The sequence below is a fragment of the Erpetoichthys calabaricus genome, chromosome 8 (genome assembly GCF_900747795.2).
Source record: "Erpetoichthys calabaricus chromosome 8, fErpCal1.3, whole genome shotgun sequence".
Classification (NCBI taxonomy): Eukaryota; Metazoa; Chordata; class Cladistia; order Polypteriformes; family Polypteridae; genus Erpetoichthys; species Erpetoichthys calabaricus.
The window spans coordinates 88,110,426-88,131,289 of NC_041401.2; the positions used below are offsets into that span (position 1 = coordinate 88,110,426).

Sequence of the window (20,864 nt, forward strand, 5' to 3'; positions counted from 1 at the left end):
TTTAATGTATAATTTGTTTAAACAATATACAATATTTTCCCAATTTCTTATGAATTTTGGTTATAGATGTTTAAAATATATTAAAAGATATATAAAAATATTTTATTAGTTGCTTAAATGTCATGGAGCATTAGGACATCATAATTTTTTTACTCTTACTTGTCAAATGTAGGTGTTGTTTCTGGATATTGGTTTATTAAATACCAGCCACAGTATCAGTCAAAGGCAGGAAACAGAATAATTTACTATCTCTTGACCTATGTATACTTTCAGCACTTTTCCTCTGTATTCACATGTATCTGAACCTCTCTTCACCAGTGTCAACCGTGTTCCTGTAAAGCCTGCTTCTCTGGCTCTCTCATCACTTTCAAGGCATCTTTCTTACCTCCTGTATGTTTTTATATTTTCCATCTTTGAAAGCGACTCTCTCAGAGTGTGCCTTTACTCCTCCTCATGCATCTCACATTCGCACTTCCTGTTCATCAACGCCAAACTGATTACATTGTTCTGAGGGACTGGACACAAAGATCTCAGTATCTATACTAATTAATAAAAGGCAAAGCCCTCACTGACTGACTGACTCATCACTAATTCTCCAACTTCCTGTGTAGGTGGAAGGCTGAAATTTGGCAGGCTCATTCCTTACAGCTTACTTACAAAAGTTAGGCAGGTTTCATTTCGAAATTCTACGTGTAATGGTCATAACTGGAACCTGTTTTTTGTCCATATACTCTAATGGAGGAGGCAGAGTCACGTATCGCGTCATCATACCTCCTACGTAATCACTTGAACTAAAAACAAGGAAGAGATTTACAGCACGAGTCAAACGCGGGAACGAAGGTAAATGACGTTAATTTTTGAGTGTCTTTTAATACTGTGTAAGCATACATATTAACACGTGCAATTAAACGTGTGCATTTACGGGGTGATTTCTCAGGCTTAAAAGCTCGCCTTTTATCAAAGGCGAGAACAAAGGTAAATGACGTTAATTTTTGAGTGTCTTTTAATACTGTGTAAGCATGCATATTAACACATGTGCAATTAAACGTGTGCATTTACGGGGTGATTTCTCAGGCTTAAAAGCTCGCCTTTTATTAAAAAGGTAAATGCTAACTGTTTTCATTCTGAAGGGCACAAACCACATTGGATTTTGTAATGATAGTTGATTAGTAAGGTCTATTAAGGGATACTTACAGAATGATTAGTAATGCCTGTGAATGCCGATGCAAGTAGGAGAATGGGCGTGAACTAAAGAACGATTAGTAACTTGTACAGTAAATGTCTCTAAAGTCTGTCTATTAAAAAGTTATTATATCTTTCAATCCTGTGTATTGATTAAACTACGAACCTAACAAGATCACTACATGGTGTCAGAAGTGGCGGATTGGAAGAGGAATGTGAAGAAGAGGTTCAGCTTTTCAACGAGTCGCATGTCTGTTAGTAACCCGAAAACGTGATCAGAAAGCGCTAAGACGTTCTAGCAAAAGAGAAAAAAAAATGTTAGGATTACAGCCCCCACCAAATCTCCAGTTAAAGGGAAATGTAGCTGAAAATTGGAAAAGATTTTAACAGAGATTCGAGTTGTATCTTGCTGCGATTGAAGCAGATAGGAAAAGTGAAAAAATGAAAGCGTCTATGCTTCTACATGTAATTGGTGAAGAGGCGCTAGAGGTGTATAACAATTTTCAGTTTGAAGAAGATGGAGACAATATGAAATTGAACAAAATAGTTGAAAAATTCGAAACGTATTGCAACCCAAAGCGCAATGTGACGTTTGAGCGGCACAAGTTTTTTTACATGTTTCCAGAAAAGCGGAGAAACAATAGACCAGTATGTGACGGAATTGCGTAATAGGAGCTGTTCTAAGAAGAAACCGTCAAGACATCAAAGGACCAATAACCTCTAATCAGAACACTAACACCAGCGAAACAAATATTAACGAGAAAACAAGTATAAATCAGGAAAGAACATCTCTACTGCAAACACAATTAACCAGAATATCAAAATGTCAAGTAAAACCACCAGAACGACTCATTGAGACATGTTGAGGATTAAAGGAACATTTTCAATTAAGAAATGCTGAATTCCTTTAACAGTTGTGCTTTTTATACATAGTTTGAATGCTGGATGTATGCCTGAAATGTTTTGGATAGTTCAGTTGTTTGAAGTGATCAAGAATTAAACGTGTGCATTTACGGAGTGATTTCTCAGGCTTAAAAGCTCGCTTTTTATTAAAAAGGTAAATGCTGTTTTCATTCTGAAGGTCACAAACCACGTAAGATTTCAGCCGTTAAACGCGCAAAAATCTCGGTACACCAGATAAATAAGCGCAACATATTATCAGTTGTATTATATACTTATAATACATATAGAAATGTGTTAATCGTTAACTAATAGTATCGGATGGTATTTTTCGACTCGCGCCTTGATTTAAACGATTGCATGTCTTGGTGGGTTTGCATAGCTTATTGTCAATATCTTTACACCTCTTTTTAAGACTTATTGACTGAAACGGGCTTTCATGAAAAAACTTAGGGCTTTGCTTCAAGATACACCCTCCACAAGTTAAGGAAGTAAAAATAACAGGTATATATTTCTGTTTTATTTAAACCTTTTAAGTTCGTATGCATAGCCCCATTTGGCTGTTTAAGTTTTTTTTTTTTTCTTCAGTAATATTTAATCTCCTTAAAGAAAAACAACATATGCATTTTACTTTTTTTGTATCTCTTTAGTAATATTTTAGTGTAAAAGGATAACGAGTATTTAAACCTTTTATGTTACTTTATAAAGTTATTTTACACAATGTTGAAAAATTAATAAGAAAGCTACATATTTTGGCAGCTGCTGCTTTAATTTTCAATGAAATGAAAAAAGCTCTCCAAGAGAAAACCTCAATGAAGAAGAAACAGTTTGCACTATCTAAAAAGGAGAAACCCTCATTTATAAAGGTTTGCTGCAGATGACTTAACTGAAAATAAATGAATAGTTCCTATGTGTATAATACATATTTATCTATTTGACTTATGCCTTTATTCCAGCAACTTGCAACATCTGATGTACAATTTGTTACATTACTTTGATTTTTTTCAGCACAGGCAGGTGAAGTGACTTCCTCAGGGTCACACAGTGGTGTCAGTACCAGGATTTGAACTGACAAGCTCCGGGTTTGCTGAAATATTACTGAAGAATGAAAAAAAACGAAAACGGGCAAATGGGGCTATGTATACAAATGTCCATCCATCCATTATCCAACCTGCTATATCCTAAATACATGAGCCAATCCCTGCCAACACAGGGCACAAGGCAGGAAACAAACCCCGGGCAAGGTGCCAGCCCACCGCAGGGCGCACACACCCACACACACCCACACACCAGAGACAATTTAGAATCGCCAATGCACCTAACCTGCATGTCTTTGGACTGTGGGAGGAAACCAAAGATATGTGTATATGTAGATATCTATATATATGTATATATGTATATGTATATATATGTTTACATAACCTCTTTAACATACTACTTCTCCGCTGCGAAGCGCGGGTATTTTGCTAGTTTTATAATATAGTAGATTTTTGAAAGGCACCCTTTTTCCATAGTTTCCGAAAAGTTAGATCAACAAAAAAGTTAATCAATTTGTATTTAGAGCTTGCGGAAAACCGACAGGATCACAATGTTACATGCATCTAGTTTTCGTCCAAGGACACTTATGAACAATCTTCTAGTATGCCAGTTTTTGAGGTACAGTAATCCCTCCTCCATCCGGGGGTTGCGTTCCAGAGCCACCCGCGAAATAAGAAAATCCGCGAAGTAGAAACCATATGTTTATATGGTTATTTTTATATTGTCATGCTTGGGTCACAGATTTGCGCAGAAACACAGGAGGTTGTAGAGAGACAGGAACGTTATTCAAACACTGCAAACAAACATTTGTCTCTTTTTCAAAAGTTTAAACTGTGCTCCATGACAAGACAGAGATGACAGTTCCGTCTCACAATTAAAAGAATGTAAACATATCTTCCTCTTCAAAGGAGTGCGCGTCAGGAGCAGATCATGTCAGAGAGATAGAGAAAAGCAAACAAATCAATAGGGCTGTTTGGCTTTTAAGTATGCGAAGCACCGCGGCACAAAGCTGTTGAAGGCGGCAGCTCACACCCCCTCCGTCAGGAGCAGAGAAAGAGAGAGAGAGAGAGATAGAGAGAGACAGAGTTTGTTTTTCAATGAAAAATCAATACGTGCCCTTCGAGCTTTTAAGTATGCAAAGCACCATGCAGCATGTCGCTTCAGGAAGCAGCTGCACAGAAGGTAGCAACGTGAAGATAATCTTTCAGCATTTTTAGACGAGCGTCCGTATCGTCTAGGTGTGCGAACAGCCCCCCTGCTCAATCCCCCTACGTCAGGATCAGAGAAAGTCAGCGCAAGAGAGAGAGAGAGAAAAGTAAGTTGGGTAGCTTCTCAGCCATCTGCCAATAGCGTCCCTTGTATGAAATCAACTGGGCAAACCAACTGAGGAAGCATGTACCAGAAATTAAAAGACCCATTGTCTGCAGAAATCCGCGAACCAGCAAAAAATATATTTAAATATGCTTACATATAAAATCCGCGATGGAGTGAAGCCGCGAAAGGCGAAGCGCGATATAGCGAGGGATTACTGTACTAGAGAACTTGTTCTGATAGATGGGAATACAATTTATTATGTAGGAATGTAGAAAGGTTTAGACAGGATAAGAGAGCATAAGAAGAGACTAATAAAACACATGTATAGGAGGGTCCTATATTTAAACAAAGACATCTTCTAAAAGGACTAAGAAAAAATTTTTAAACAATCTGGTGTATGTTTGGTACAGTATATTCTAGTCACTCTAAGATCATTTTATAAAACACAGTATACTAGAATAATGGTATGTGTTACGCTTGTTAGACGGCTTTCAACAACCATCATTGTTTGATTTGGCTTGTGAACAGAATATTGTAGTAAAAGTTGATATGTGGAGTGACAGTAAATGTGCACTGAAAAGAGTTTTACAGTTAAAGTTTGGGCATTATCCCTCAATGCAGTGTACCTGCAGTAAGAATGTGCATAAAGGGATGCTGTTAATTTAAAGCACTACTTAGATGAGGTTTATCTATTATATTGACCTTGTCTGTTAGCCTCAATGAGGTAAATGATTCATCTTGTTTCCTATGAAATGATCATGTTTTAATTTAAAAGTTTCAGTAATTTAGTCAGATATTATAAAGATGAGTTTTGGCTCAGACGCCTACGAATGGGGCCTGTAAATGAACTAAGATGACTATTAGTGTTTAATTTGGTTTGCTTATCTGAGTGGAGCACATCAATAGTCTCTTTTGGCTGTACAGAGACAGATCAAGACCCTGCCAAGGAACATATTAGTCAGCAATTCACCTTTTATTTTAATGTCCTACAACATTGGCAATTCAAGTTTGGTGACCGCCAAATTATAAAGCAATTCGAAGCTGCTACAGATACAGTGGTTACTTCTATCTAGCATTAGAATAGTTGCTTCAACCCTGAGAGATTTTTCTACATTTAGAAAACACCACATACTATGTGAACTTTACATTCCTCCAAGAGTTTGGCCATTACCAGAAGCAGACTTTTTGAGTGGTTTTGTGAATAATATGCAATTGTGTTTAGTTACTCTCTATCCAGGTGGGAGTCTTTGGATCTTACATCTATCTCTGAGTAACCTGTATATTTCTGATGTGTTATATAAATGTTATATGTTCATGTATTTGATATGAGTAAATAAGTTACAACTGAAACTGCTTGTCTTAACTATAGGAGTATTAATAATGAAAATAAATGAGTTGGAATTATATGTAGCTGTACACAACTTTCATCTAATAGAAACAATATAAACATGACTAAACAACAGAAATGGGCACGAGTGCAACATAGACAGGTACACATTATTTGGGAAAGACAGGCAAGAACTAAAAGGTGGGGAAATCACCATGTACGTTAAATAGAATTTAAATTTTCATCTTCAAGTAGGTAGTAAACCACAGCTTAGTGAGGAGGCTTGGACGATAGTTTAAATTTACATATTTTTAATTATATGAAAAGGGCAAGTTTAGAGGGGGATATTATTGTCATGGGCAACGTTAATTATCCAAATATTAACTGGGCTAATTTTACAAATAGCACAACACAAGAACAGGAGTTTCTGAATATAATATGTACAGTAACTGTTTTCAACACAGTAATTTAAAAGAGCAGCATGGGGTGGGGGTGGGATCTAGATTTAGTATTCAAGATTTTCTAGATTTTGTCCAGATTTAGTATTCTGTAATAATCAGGGTAGTATTGAAAGGGGTAAAGGCAACCACTAGATTCAAGTGATCATAATATTATAGATTTCAGTGTTTTAGTGCAGTGCACATTCTAAATGAAAACAGTAAAATATAATTTTAATAAGGCAAACTTTGCACACATGCTCCAAAGCATCCAAGATAAATTGGATATGCTTGAGTGTGAAGACATTTGAAGAGAAGTGGGACAGGTTTAAAGGTGTTTTGTATATAATACAGGACAAGATCATCTCAAAATTTAGAAGCCATATGAAATTAAAGAAAAGTGGGATGTGGATAAATAAGTAAATAAAAGTGAAGATACAAAGGAAAAAAACAGCTATATAAGGAATACAATACTACTGTAGTAACTCCATCACTAACTGTACAGTAAGGTATATGGCAGCATGAGAGCAAAGGTGAAAAAATGATATTAGGAAGACTAAAAGACAGCTAGAGAGAAATAGTACAGAAAAGGCAAAAGATGACCCAAAGAGATTCATTCAATATTTTAGTAGTAAAAGAACAGTTAAGAAGGAGGTCAAGAGCACTACAAACAGTAAAGGTGAACTAGACAATACAGCCAGTAAAAATGCAAATGTTTTGAGCTGCTGCTTTATCAAGTTTATATGGGGGAAAAAGTTGATAACCTCCCAAAAGTAACAGGAAGTACCAAGGAGGTACTTTGTGAATTAGAAATTACACAGGGAGAGGTACTGTTTGGATTAAATAAGATGCAATTTAACAAATCACCAGGACTAGATAACATTTATCCTCGAGTGCTTAAGAAAGTTAGTGAGTACACATACTGTATAAACCCTTGGTACATATTTTTTTTTTTTTTTTTTAATACAGTGCATCCGGAAAGTATTCACAGTGCATCACTTTTTCCACATTTTGTTATGTTACCGCCTTATTCCAAAATGGATTAAATTCATTTTTTTCCTCAGAATTCTACACACAACACCCCATAATGACAACGTGAAAAATGTTTACTTGAGATTTTTGCAAATTTATTAAAAATAAAAAAATTGAGAAAGCACATGTACATAAGTATTCACAGCTTTTGCCATGAAGCTCAAAATTGAGCTCAGGTGCATCCTGTTTCCCCTGATCATCCTTGAGATATTTCTGCAGCTTAATGGGAGTCCACCTGTGGTAAATTCAGTTGGTTGGACATAATTTGGAAAGGTACACACCTGTCTATATAAGGTTCCACAGTTGACAGTTCATGTCAGAGCACAAACCAAGCATGAAGTTAAAGGAATTGTCTGTAGACCTCCGAGACAGGATTGTCTCGAGGCACAAATCTGGGGAAGGTTACAGAAAAATTTCTGCTGCTTTGAAGGTCCCAATGAACACAGTGGCCTCCATCATCTGTAAGTGGAAGAAGTTCGAAACCACCAGGACTCTTCCTAGAGCTGGCCGGCCATCTAAACTGAGCGAGAGAAGGGGGGAGAAGGGCCTTAGTCAGGGAGGTGACCAAGAACCCGATGGTCACTCTGTCAGAGCTCCAGAGGTCCTCTGTGGAGAGAGGAGAACCTTCCAGAAGGACAACCATCTCTGCAGCAATCCACCAATCAGGCCTGTATGGTAGAGTGGCCAGACGGAAGCATCTCCTTAGTAAAAGGCACATGGCAGCCCGCCTGGAGTTTGCCAAAAGGCACTTGAAGAACTCTCAGACCATGAGAAAGAAAATTCTCTGGTCTGATGAGACAAAGATTGAACTCTTTGGTGTGAATGCCAGGCGTCACGTTTGGAGGAAACCTGGCACCATCCCTACAGTGAAGCATGGTGGTGGCAGCATCATGCTGTGGGGATGTTTTTCAGCGGCAGGAACTGGGAAACTAGTCAGGATAAAGTAAAGATGACTGCAGCAATGTACAGAGACATCCTGGATGAAAACCTGCTCCACAGTGCTCTCGACCTTAGACTGGGGCGACGGTTCATCTTTCAGCAGGACAACGACCCTAAGCACATAGCCAAGATATCAAAGGAGTGGCTTCAGGACAACTCTGTGAATGTCCTTGAGTGGCCCAGCCAGAGCCCTGACTTGAATTCGATTGAACATCTATGGAGAGATCTTAAAATGGCAGTGCACCGACGCTTCCCATCCAACCTGATGGAGCTTGAGAGGTGCTGCAAAGAGGAATGGGAGAAACTGGCCAAGGATAGGTGTGACAAGCTTGTGGCATCATATTCAACAAGACTTGAGGCTGTAATTGCTGCCAAAGGTGCATTGACAAAGTATTGAGCAAAGGCTGTGAATACTTATGTACATGTGATTTCTCAGTTTTTTTATTTTTAATACATTTGCAAAAACCTCAAGTAAACATTTTTCATGTTGTCATTATGGGGTGTTGTGTGTAGAATTCTGAGGAAAAAAATGAATTTAATCCATTTTGGAATAAGGCTGTAACATAACAAAATGTGGAAAAAGTGATGTGCTGTGAATACTTTCCGGATGCACTGTATCTCTGCATACTGGGGAAATTCCTAAAGACCGGAGGATAGCAAATATCTCATCAGTAAGTTTAATGTACATTAAACTCATTTAAAAATGTTAGGAAAGTAAGGCGCTTTCTAAATAAACAGGATTCTGAGAAATTAATTCATGCATTTATTTCTAGTAGGACTGACTACTGCAATGCAGTGTTCACTGGATGTTCAAATTGTTCTTTTTACAGCCTCCAGTTAATCCAAAATGCGGCTGCAAGAATTATTACAAGAACAAGAAAATATGAACACATAACTCCAGTTCTTAAATTCTTACACTGGCTCCCAGTTAAGTTTAGGGCAGATTTCAAAATCCCCTGCCCTCAGCCAAGGTCCGGCTTACTTGTCTGAACTTATCATGACTTACAAACCAGAGCGCACATTAAGATCTCAAGATGCCGGTCTGCTTATGATTCCAAGGATTAATAAAATAACAGTGGGAGGTCGAGCTTTTAGTTACAGGACCCCTAAACTGTGGAATGGTCTGCCTGCTACTATAAGAGATGCCCCTTCGGTCTCAGCTTTTAAATCCCGGCTGAAGACTCACTACTTCAGTTTAGCATATCCTGACTAGAGCTGCTGATTAACTGTACTGTAACACCCTACTTTTGACACCCACTGCACGCCCAACCTACCTGGAAAGGGGTCTCTCCTTGAACTGCCTTTCCCAAGGTTTCTTCTATTTTTTCCCTACAAGGTTTTTTTTTGGGAGTTTTTCCTTGTCTTCTTAGAGAGTCAAGGCTGGGGGGCTGTCAAGAAGCAGGGCCTGTTAAAGCCCATTGCGGCACTTCTTGTGTGATTTTGGGCTATACAAAAATGAACTGTATTGTTATTGTATTGTATTACAGGTAAAGACTGAGCAACACAAGTCAAGAACAAGTGCATTAGGAAATACTCAACACGGGTTCAGAAGAGTAAGGTTGTGCTTCACTAATTTGCTGTAATTCTGAAAGTAACCAACAAAATAATATGATCAGAGAGGTATAAATGATATTATTTTTCTTGATTTTTATTAGGCTTTTGATAAGTTACCACATTAAAAGTTAGTGACCAAACTAAAAGAAGTGGGCAAATGATCTCATGAGGAGAACTTCTTTTTAGCATTAGATGATTTTAAAAGGTGCATCCTTTAGGGATCAGTGCTGGAGTGCCTGCTCTTTTTAATACACAGAAACTACCTATGCAAAAGTATAAACAATAAGCAGGTTAAGAAAGCAGATGACATCAAACTAGATAGAAGGTCAGATAATGCAGAATCAGCTTAATTGTTACAGATGAACTTGGATAGCATACAGGCTTAGGCAAATTTGTGGAAGATGAAATTTAACAAACGTAAATATAAAGTCTTACATGTACAAAGCAAAAGTATTATTATTTGAACACACAATGAGAGGTCTGAAACTTGAAAATACACCTTATGAGATGAGCCAGAGCACATTCATCACTATCTACATCAAGGCTATGTGCTGAAGCGATCAAGAAAGCTAATAGGATGCAAGGTAACATATCACAATGTGTGGAATGTATGTCAAAGGAGGCCAGGCGCAAGTTATATAATGTACTAGCGAAGCCTCACCTGGAGTTCATTTTTGGCCCCCATATTACAAAAAAGACAAAGCAGCACTAGAGAAAGTTCAGAGAAGAGCAACTAGGCTGACTCCAGGACTAAGAGACATGAGTTATGAAGCAAGATTGAAGGAGTTTAAGCAACCAAAGATTAAGTAAGGACATGGTTGACATTTATAAATGGAATTAAAACAGTAGATCCCAGTAGTTTTTTTTAAATAAATTCTGCAACAAAAACAAGGGTACACAGTTGGAATGTTAAGTATGGATTTTGAACAAATGTTAGAAAGATTTCCTTTATGCAAAGAACTATAGACACATTAAATAAATTACCAAATAGTGTGGTGGAGAGTAGGATTATAGGTACCTTAGACTTGATGTTAATTTGGAAACACTAGATGAATAGGATGTTGTGATCAATGGGAAAAGCATAATATTATGAATGGTGTGGCATCGGTTATGAAATGTGTGTTAACAGAGTAAGAATGAGATGATGAGATCTATAGAATAATATGCATGACACTACTATGGTGTTGTTCTGATCACAAGTTTATTGATTTCATTTCAGCATTATGTATAACCCCCAGCTAATTACTAATTAAAACTTAAAATGGTTTAGCTGGTTGCTTAGAGATTAATCACAATATTAGAGTAGCTGACAAAGAATATTGTAGACATTACATTTAAAAAACATTTTTCAGCCAAACATGGCTACATAGGCAACAAAAAGCTTTTAATCATGAACAGATATGTACAGTTGATGTACAGTATATGCACCCACAATGAGTAACAGTAAGTTGTATTTACATTTCCCTTATTCAATTTTCATTAATTATAAACAATCAAAGTTAAATTACTGAAAATTTTAACTTTAGACAGCAGAGATTTTATAACACGTGCACATTGACAAAATGAGCATTGAACTGAATAAAATTAGACATTTTCTTTCCAAATGCCTACAGAAATGTACAGTTACAAGAAGCAGCACATTTACTAAGTGTATGATTCCTACTAAACACCAAATCACTATTGAGAAATGTTTTACCAGACTTTAGTCACTATGCTAAATCTAGGCTATTGTTATAATTTATTTAGTGATAAATATAATGTATGGAAGTGAATAGAAAAGGCAATGGATGCAACATTAAAAACTTTCAGAGAATAGGACGATAGACTGCTGCATCTGGGACATAAGCGGAACATTTCTGCAGATGATCCTCCACATTTACTGTGGATCCATCTGTTTGTCTCAAATCAAACCAAGTTTTAGAGACTGCAAGAGAGGGACATTATTTAAACTTTATGCTACCCACAGAATAGCAAATTCAATACAGTTTCAGTGAAGTGGAGGAAAAAAAAGCAAACTATTTCCCCAGAGGTCTGAAGCTGCTGCATACTGTTGTGTTGCTGCATTTAAGGTGAACTGCTGGTAAGTGTCAATCATTCCTGGAAACCCCTATGGTGACAGGCCCACTTTGGTGATATTCAACATACTTTGACAGGAAAGTAAAAAGCTTAAAGGTCAGTGTTACTTGCTAGGAATGGCATAAACAAAAAATAATTACATTCAAAATTCCATTAAACTCAGATGATGTGAATATAACTTAAAAAAATGTTTAAATATTCATTAAAAAAGAGTCATTTTTTTAATAACGAAGCATCTCAATTTAACATTTAAGTTAAAGTAACATGCTTCAATGAAACGTAGTGCCTGATTTGATCACATCTGCAAAAAATTAATTATCATGAACCAAACCAAGTACTCCTTTCTACTTCAGCAGCAGTCAATATGTTTAACAATGACTTTCAAAAACATTTCCCAACCTTATTTTTAGGTTTATTTATCACAAATTAATAATTATGACACTGCACAGCAAACATGTACTTAGAGACAGGATACAACGGGTATTAACTAACTTTAGTAATAGTTACTAAATGTACAGTTTTGGTTACATTTGTGCACAATTTCAAGGGCTACACACAAGGAATACACTTGAAATGAAAACAGCAGGTAGACATATTTATTGCATGTTAGTTTGTATTGAAAACAAAACTCAACATATTAATAAGAAATCTTTTTTAACACATACAGTATGGTTTTAAGGAGGTTGAAGTCATTCTTACCTGCAGATCTTTAATATTGGGAAAAGGAATCCCAATTGTGACTACAGCACGAGCATTATCATCTGTAAAATCAAGACCTTCACTCACTTTACCTCGGCAGACAGCAATTAATAAAGCTCCATCTACAATAAATCAGACATTAAAATGTCACCTAGTTACCAATTGCTATTTTTGTAGAGGTTATTACAGAGAAAGACAATATAACGTGTTGCATTTTGACAATGTGTTTCAACTCAACAGAAACTAAATCCATTTTTTAGCAGGGATAGTTCACGTTAAATGGAGAACTTTTGTTCAATTGCCAATAAAATAATGACATATATTTAATTTTGTTTAACATCCAGCTGTTAATTTTATTCCATGGAACATTCCTTAAGGCAAATTCATTAACAACTAAATGACATTTTAAAAATCTCAGTATCCTTAGCATGACATCGTATAATGTAATTGATTGTATTATTTATATTCCAAAGACTATATTCCGAGAATCAGTACAAAGATCTCTCCAGACTGCTTTGCTCTGGAAATGCAGAAATTAGAATCTTGCAACTAGTTCTTGCTATTTGTTCTTTCTTTCCACGTAAATCATATAATCGCACAATCATCACAAATTTACGACTATGCTGTGTTTAATTGTTCGATTTTCAAGCTGATTTAGTGCCAGGCAGTTTTAAAAATGTTTAAATTGACTGTCTTGGGTGAATGAAATAACAGGAGATGTATCAGAGTTGAACTAATTAATTTGACAAAATCAACAGTATGCTATAATTAACATAACAAGCAAGTATGTGAATTAAAAAGACATTTACCAAATTTAAAAACCACCATCATACTGTAAATATAGAATATTTCATATTATATTAATATTTAATAAACTGATCAATTTAAGATACTCTCCAGTCTTATTCTATTCATGTTAGTGATTTGGATAAGAAGCACAGTTTTTCAAGTGTTACATATCTAGATTACTTTATTGCTTTTAGTTAGCAATGCAATAAAAGTGGGTACTTGCTATACTCAGAAGATTACATGTTTTTAAACTTACTAGAATGGATTAACAGTAATTACTGGATTCTAAGAGTTACATGTTTGTTTATTCTGTAAGTAGGTGCATTCCAACCTATTAGAAGAACATCAACATTGTCCAGTAAATAGGTGTTACCACAGAAACACGCAAATGTTCCTTTCTATTTCTTCTAAACATATGACATTAGAATCATTAAGTCTCTTTCTGTGATTTTTTTCTTTATCAAAATGCACTTGGGTGGATTTAATTCTACTGTTATGATTTCTCTAGTTAACAAGTCGCTACAAAAGAAAAGTCCAAATATCCCTTGCGTTTTCTCTTAAAGTTATGAATGTTAAAGGCCACACAGCGTGGTAGAAACAGGTAGACAATAAAAAAGTGTTGTGGGTTTTAATCCATCGTAAGCTAAGAGCAATATCTACTTAAATTAATGTTACCAAAACGTATTCTTATTTTGGACATCATGCAACAATCGTCAATCTAACCTAAGGCAGATATTTCAGATGTAGACTTCTGCTTGCAAGAATTTTGCCATACCTCCCACAGCCTCGTAGTACATGTGCAACAGCTCATCAAAGTCTGCTTTATCTCCTCCTTTTGGTTCAACAATAACAGTCTTTACTCTTTCCATTCTATCCCACTGTCCAGTTTGCCTCCAGCGGTCTCGAAGCTTATCCAACATCTGTAAGCAAATGCATACATAAATTGAAACAAAGCTATAGTTTGAGATATTGTCCTTCATTGTTTACAATAAGAAGAAAATGAGCATCAATTTTTTTTTATATTGTACTAAATAAACATGTAATTGCAAAGCATTAATTGAAAAATGTATACTTGAGCATATAAAGAACTCGGTATCTCTACATAGTACTATAAAAATACAGCAACTTTTTAAAAATATTCTTAGTTAAGGGAGCTAAGTGTTATATCATTATAAAAACACATTTCATGCTGTAATTATGAAGTTGAAACATTGGACATGTTTCATAACATTGGAATGTTTTGCGCACTAGATTAGTTACATGTACAATGAACAGCTTTAACTGAAAAAAGCAATATTTGATCAAAATAATTAAATGACAACCACAACAATTTAAGCAGGATATAAATTCTATGTTTGGGGCTACTTCCAGAGAAAGAAATATGAACGAGGTTATTGTGATTTACAGTCATGGCATAAAATCTGCAGTATTTTTTCTCTGTACATTATCAATATAAAGGAATTTACAAGCAATACATTTTTATTGGCATTTGACTAACAAAACAGTTCCATAGATGGCCTAGAACTATTTCCAGTACTACTACAGAATTTCTAATAAAAATGCTGTCTACATTTATATCAAACAGCTACATTGGTTTCTTACAGGGAAGAAACAGACTGATACAAAACAGACAAGGTGCAATCATTGTCATAAGAAAACCAAGTAAGTCTGGCAATGTTAAGCCAGATCAGTCTCTCCCCTACAGCTAAAAGAGCTAAAAGCTAAAAGAAGGCTGTTTACTGCAAACCTTCAAATTAATAATGCACATCAACTGATAAAATCAAAGTTCAATAACACCCACACTTTATCCTGTGGATCAATTTTTTTGCTGTCTTGAACAGAAATTTGTATACAGAAAAGCCTGGCAGGTAATATATTTTACCCTGAGCTGAACGATAAATGTTCTCAGGAAAAAAACTAACAAATTGTTAAACAAGTTTAAACAATGTATACATGGCGTAATTTTCAAGTGCATCTGGTGCCTAAGTTAACTGCTAAGAAAGTATTTCACATTTTTTATTTATTTCATCCAAGAGTCAGTTATATATTAAATAGTTTTTTAACAATGAGTCAAATTCAAAAGGAAGAGCAATAATAGAATGCAATTACATGTATTAGTGGACTACATTAAATATGTGCTTTTTAACTGTGTTTACAATTGAGTTAAAAATGGAGCACAAATGGACTTGTGATGGCTCAATATATTTCATACACAGCAGATTCCAATTCAAGTGATGCAAAACTGACATTGATTGATTTGTGATAGTTGTGGATGGTCTGTAGCTAACTGTTCTTCAATTTTCTTAAACAACATTTTTCAAAGTATACCCAATACAGTAGTATCCAATAATTAGCAATTGAAAAATATCTATTAATACAAAATGACCAATACTACCATAAAATCAGTATTAATATTACCCTATAAAAGGAGAAAATGAACTGAAATAAGTTCCCTGTCTAGCTTTTAACATTAGTTAAAATACAGTAATTCTTTAAAATGATATAAATAAGTAAGAACTTGGAAAGGAACTAATTTATTGTATAACGGGAATGTAAATGTACACGACAGGTAAGGAGATCAGGGACTTTCTATGACTGTTCGAGTATATCATGAGTGGTCTGAGCGCCAGAGATTAGGGGCTTAAGCCACTGAACCCTCCCACCTCCCAACACCACTGTCCATTTTTAAATCTAACCTATGTTTATATTAGCTAGGGCAGCTGCGCGTTTCCCATGTTATTAATTAGTTCAAACAAAATTTACTGTAGCTACAAGTTGAGAACTTTGGTTCTTTATACTAATAATCTGCAGGTAATACTGTTCAATCAATTCTATGTTGTATATGCTTACAAAATTGCTTTGCCCTCCTTTTATTTCCAGAGAAGTGACTGTTTTGTACTCTATTAGTTTAATTACCTAAAGCAGCAGGAGAAGGTGCTGCTTGCTGTGTGAGCTGCTTGCCCACTTACTCTGCCCGGCATTTGACTCACTTGCATTGGGTAAAAAGAGGAGAATATACAAAAGAATTTGTAACTTTTCCAGTGCGTTTCAAATGGAGATTTTGAAAATTTAAAAATTCAGAAATTGCAATCTGTTGATATCTAAAGAAAAAGTGTGTCACATCTCAGTAAAATTGGTCTCTGGGTGGCTGAGTTGTTTTATACAGACAGACAGGCATTTTGTACTATGTGTTTTGCACATTATATTTTAATATCAGAGCTGAACAGTGCCCATTATGTTTTCCTTGCGTAGCTATTGTTAAATGAGAAACGTAATATTTTAGTGACATGTAAAAGCTACACATATGTATGCACACCCTCCATTTTAAACACATTTGAATTTACTGTGTATTCAGACAAAAGCATATGTAAAATAAGAAATACTGCAATCTCTATTGTGGATGACAGGCCTAATATATATATAAGGCCTCATTCTCACAAGGACTCACCCAAAGCGAAGATTAAATATTGTGCCAATGAGTGTGTTATGAATTGTAACTAAGACCATCCAAGCCTTACTGATGGAAGCTGTTAAGATACCACAATTGAAAAACATTTAGTGGAAAAGACTGAGTCAAGGGCTTTTCTTGTCAGGTGTAATAGACCGACACATTTTTAGTTAAAGGGATACTACTCATATTTCAATTATAACTTTAGGAAAATAAAAAAATATACTATAACTGGGGTCAAATTCAATATTTAGTAAACTGCAATACATTTTAAAAATGCATTATTATTATATTACAATCCATGTAGTAACACTGTATTGTCCCAGGCAATATAAGCATGCAAACTTCGGAAATAACTTAACATGTCCTCTATGAACATGGAGGTCTTCTAGCCTCCAGATAGGGCACAAAAGTTTGTTTTTCCTTTAAGTAGAGGTATAGGTACCTCTATGGTTACCTAGCACCAAGTGCATAGGTACCCTTGTTGTCAGCTAAGCTGCAACATACTTTTTTTTCTATCTTGGTGGTACTGTTACTATTGGAAACCACTACCAGCTGGGCAACGTGTCATCCCATATAGTGCTGTGCAAAATGCACAATTGTCCAGATGCAGTCATTAGTATAACATACAGGCAAACCTGAACACTTTCAAAGCTGCTTCCTGTAAACTCTGTCCATGAACATTGTTTTCTGGGTCTATTTTTATTAATCAACGGGTGTAAAGTGTGTATATGCCACAAATACAGTGACATAGTCATTATTACTTCAAAGTAACTGGAAACAGAGAGGGACTTAATACTGTAATGCTAGGTTTCTTTTTAAGAGTTCTTAGTGGTTAAAATGGAAAGAACATTGGCACACAGAGTATCACTGCCAATTCACAATTGCAGTGTACTGGATTTGAATTCTACACCCAGTTGCTGACCATGTGGAATTTGCACACTCTGAACATGTCTGTGTACGTACCTCAGCTCTAGGCATTCCAGTTCCAGCCCTACCCTCAACCCTGTGTTCAATTGAATGGACTGTGAATATGCTGTTACTGGTCAAGACACGGCCGCTTAACATTTTTCATAGTTTCATTTATTTCTGGCCTATGTGTATGTCATCAATATGTGTTCTTATAAATTAATGATTATTTTAAAAAGCCCCCTTCAAAGACAGAAGACAAGTTTTTTGGTCAGACTTGCAGCAAGCCTCAGCAGGTACTGGCAGCATCAGGTAGAGTGTGAACCAACTTTGGATAAAGTACCAGTCTGTTACAGGACACAGTCAAAAGCACACCCTTGCTCAATTTTGAGTTACAAATTATCTTAGCATGCATACAGTATTCTTGGCATGTGGAAGGAATCCAGACAAACAATAGAAACCACAAATGAATATGGGAAAAATGACAAAATTACATGTGGACAATGACCAACAAGGATTCAAACTCAAATCTGTGAATCTGAGAGGTAGCCATCTAATGACTGTACCACCATGCCACCCCTTTTTAATCATCAAATTAAGCTGATTTTTAAAGGAGCCAAAATTGAAATCAGACTAAAGTAAAATAAATAGATAAAATAAATGTCAAATATGTAAGTACATGTTCAATGCCATTTCTGAAAAACATTAAATTAAAAAATAACTCCATTTAAATTAGTACAATGAGCAACTAAAAGCAACTTACAAAAATTAACTGAAGTGTGTGAATTTTCTGGCTTCATCACAAGGGTAAGCAATGAGTTTGAATACTCCCTTTGATCACTGCTAATATGGACAACATTAGATGTCTATCTTAATAGGCTTAACATGGCATAATAAAATTTACAAGTAGAGAGGGGAAGCACAGAAAATGAAAATTGCTTAAAAACTTAACTAAAACTTTGTTAATCATCATTGTAGACTGCAATTCTCAGTTCAAGAGCATAAAACAGTAAATGTACAAGTCACTAAAATATCAGATTAACTAAGTGACAGAAAAAAATTATCAAATTAATGAAAAATACACACAAAAATTCAACCACCTTAAAAATGTTTATCGAGACAGATTTTGTTTTTTCATTTGGCATAGCATTTCTTTATAGATGTAAATTAAACTAAATAAGTTAGTAGGATTGATGATGTAGGAACACATTTTTTGTCATGCAATGTCTCAGAGGAACATTACTGTTTTACTCGCTGCAATCCTGTCTCTGAGCACACTACAGGGATATAACAACTGCCATTAACTGCAGACTTTAGTCTGCCTGTTAAGTGCGCTGCTTCAACAATCCATTAACACCAACAAATCAAGGATTTAAGAGCATTGAAATACCAATATGAAGGAGCAACTAATTTTAAAAAAAAAACCTAAAAAAACACTTATTTTCTGATTTTCAGTGTTCTCAAAAACCTTTTCTTATACAGAAAATGTCAAAAATGTAATTTAAGAATATCTGTTTAAAATACATTTTGTATTGTTAATATCAGTTAAAATTTTGCTTTTCCAAATTATATTATTTTTGATAGCTTTGTATATGAACTATTAGACTGACACTGCTGCCAATGCAGGCAAGACATAGGCAGATTGTTCTGCATTTAAGAATAAAATTGGAACAATTGCAGAATTGACAGCAATACATCACCCTTCAAAATTCTCTAAACTGTATGCATTTACAGCTGTGGTTACTGCAAAATTACTGGTAACCAAAAAAAACAAACATCAGAAACAAGGTGCAAATAAATTCCCATCATAGTTCTTTGGGGGGGGAAATCAGTTGTAGGCCCTCTGGTATTTAAGTTCTATTAATTTATGAAGAATTCAACTAAAAAGGCATTAGCAGCTTAGCTCAATGGAACTACAGTATATCCATGCCTCGACTTCCTGCCTTTAAACTACTGCAAAATTACTGGTCATCAAGAAAACATCTTAACATCAGAAACAAGGTGCAAATTTCCATCATAATTGTTTTTTTTTTTAACAAAAAAATCAGTTGTAGGCTCCCTGGTATTTAGGCTATTAATTTATGAAGAATTCAACTGAAATGGCATTAGTAGTTTAGCTCAATGGAATTACAGTATTTTCATGCCTTGACTTCCTGCCTTTAAACTCTTCTATAATAAAAATCACTGTTGCAGCAGTGTTGCTAGTGCAAAAAGTCATAAAATCTCAAGGGATTAACATTGATCTAAAAGCTCTTTCCCGTGCAGAGCTCTCTTCATCTCTCTGCTGCTATGATTTTCTTCTTGAATAAGCATCACTTCAAAATCAAAGAGCATCTCCAGTGGGCTGGAAATGTGTTAGAAGGGTCAAGTAGAACTTCTTCTTGTAGTCAGCAAAAAATAAAACAAAAAAGCCTTCTCACAACACAGAAAACAGGCAATGCATGCTGCATAACTATCTCACTGTTAACACAAGTGTAACACCATCTGAAAGTTACCAGAGTTTTCAGCAAGAATAATCAACTGAAAATGTAACAAATGAATGAAGCACCAAAGTGGGATTAAGAAAACAACAGTAAAAGATTCTATAATTTATGTGAAGATAGATTCTTAAAGACAATGTTATACTGTATGCATTAGGTAAATAAAATATCAACACATCAAATAACTGCAATAAGCAGCAATCTTACCATAGCATGGAATATTGCTTTTGTTACCTGAATATGTGACACTACTAAAATGAATGACACACTTGCTATTTGAAGTTATTGTGTTAAAAATCTAGAAAGAAAGTTGGCAGACTTCTTAAAAAAAAAACCAATGGTAATAATGCTCACTCTGGAAAACAAAAATGGAAATAGTGCACAAATGTCACTAAAAAGGCACTAAACAAAAGATAACGGTGAACTTTATCCAAAAACCCTACCTACTCTCATTTTTATAAAAATACTCAAAGGTTGTTAGTTTGGTGTCTTCTTGAGTCTTTCAATTTAATCTGGATAAAGATATTATTCACTCTAGGAAATATAAATGAAGGGAATAGGTTCATGTCACAAATAATGTAGAAGTGGGTGTACTTAACTAAGAAACACATAAATACATGTATATATTTATTTTGATGCACATAAATAGAGTATATATTTGTGTTTATTTATTGCAGTAGATGAAGTAAATATTACAAAATTGCTTTTATTAAGGCAATGAACAACTTCATATTAACCAC

General features: G+C 35.2%; 1 protein-coding gene across 2 annotated transcripts in view; it reads right to left on the minus strand.

Annotated features, from left to right (window-relative positions):
- brip1 (BRCA1 interacting helicase 1) overlaps positions 1-20,864 on the minus strand; it is a 212,975-nt gene that overhangs the window by 39,123 nt on the left and 152,988 nt on the right. For both annotated transcript variants that reach the window (XM_028807058.2, XM_028807059.2), the window contains exons 15-16: positions 14,063-14,207; positions 12,499-12,620 (exon numbers count right to left, since the gene is read on the minus strand). In XM_028807058.2, coding sequence (XP_028662891.2) covers positions 12,499-12,620; positions 14,063-14,207 — 267 coding nt within the window. The remainder of the gene's footprint in view (positions 1-12,498; positions 12,621-14,062; positions 14,208-20,864) is intronic.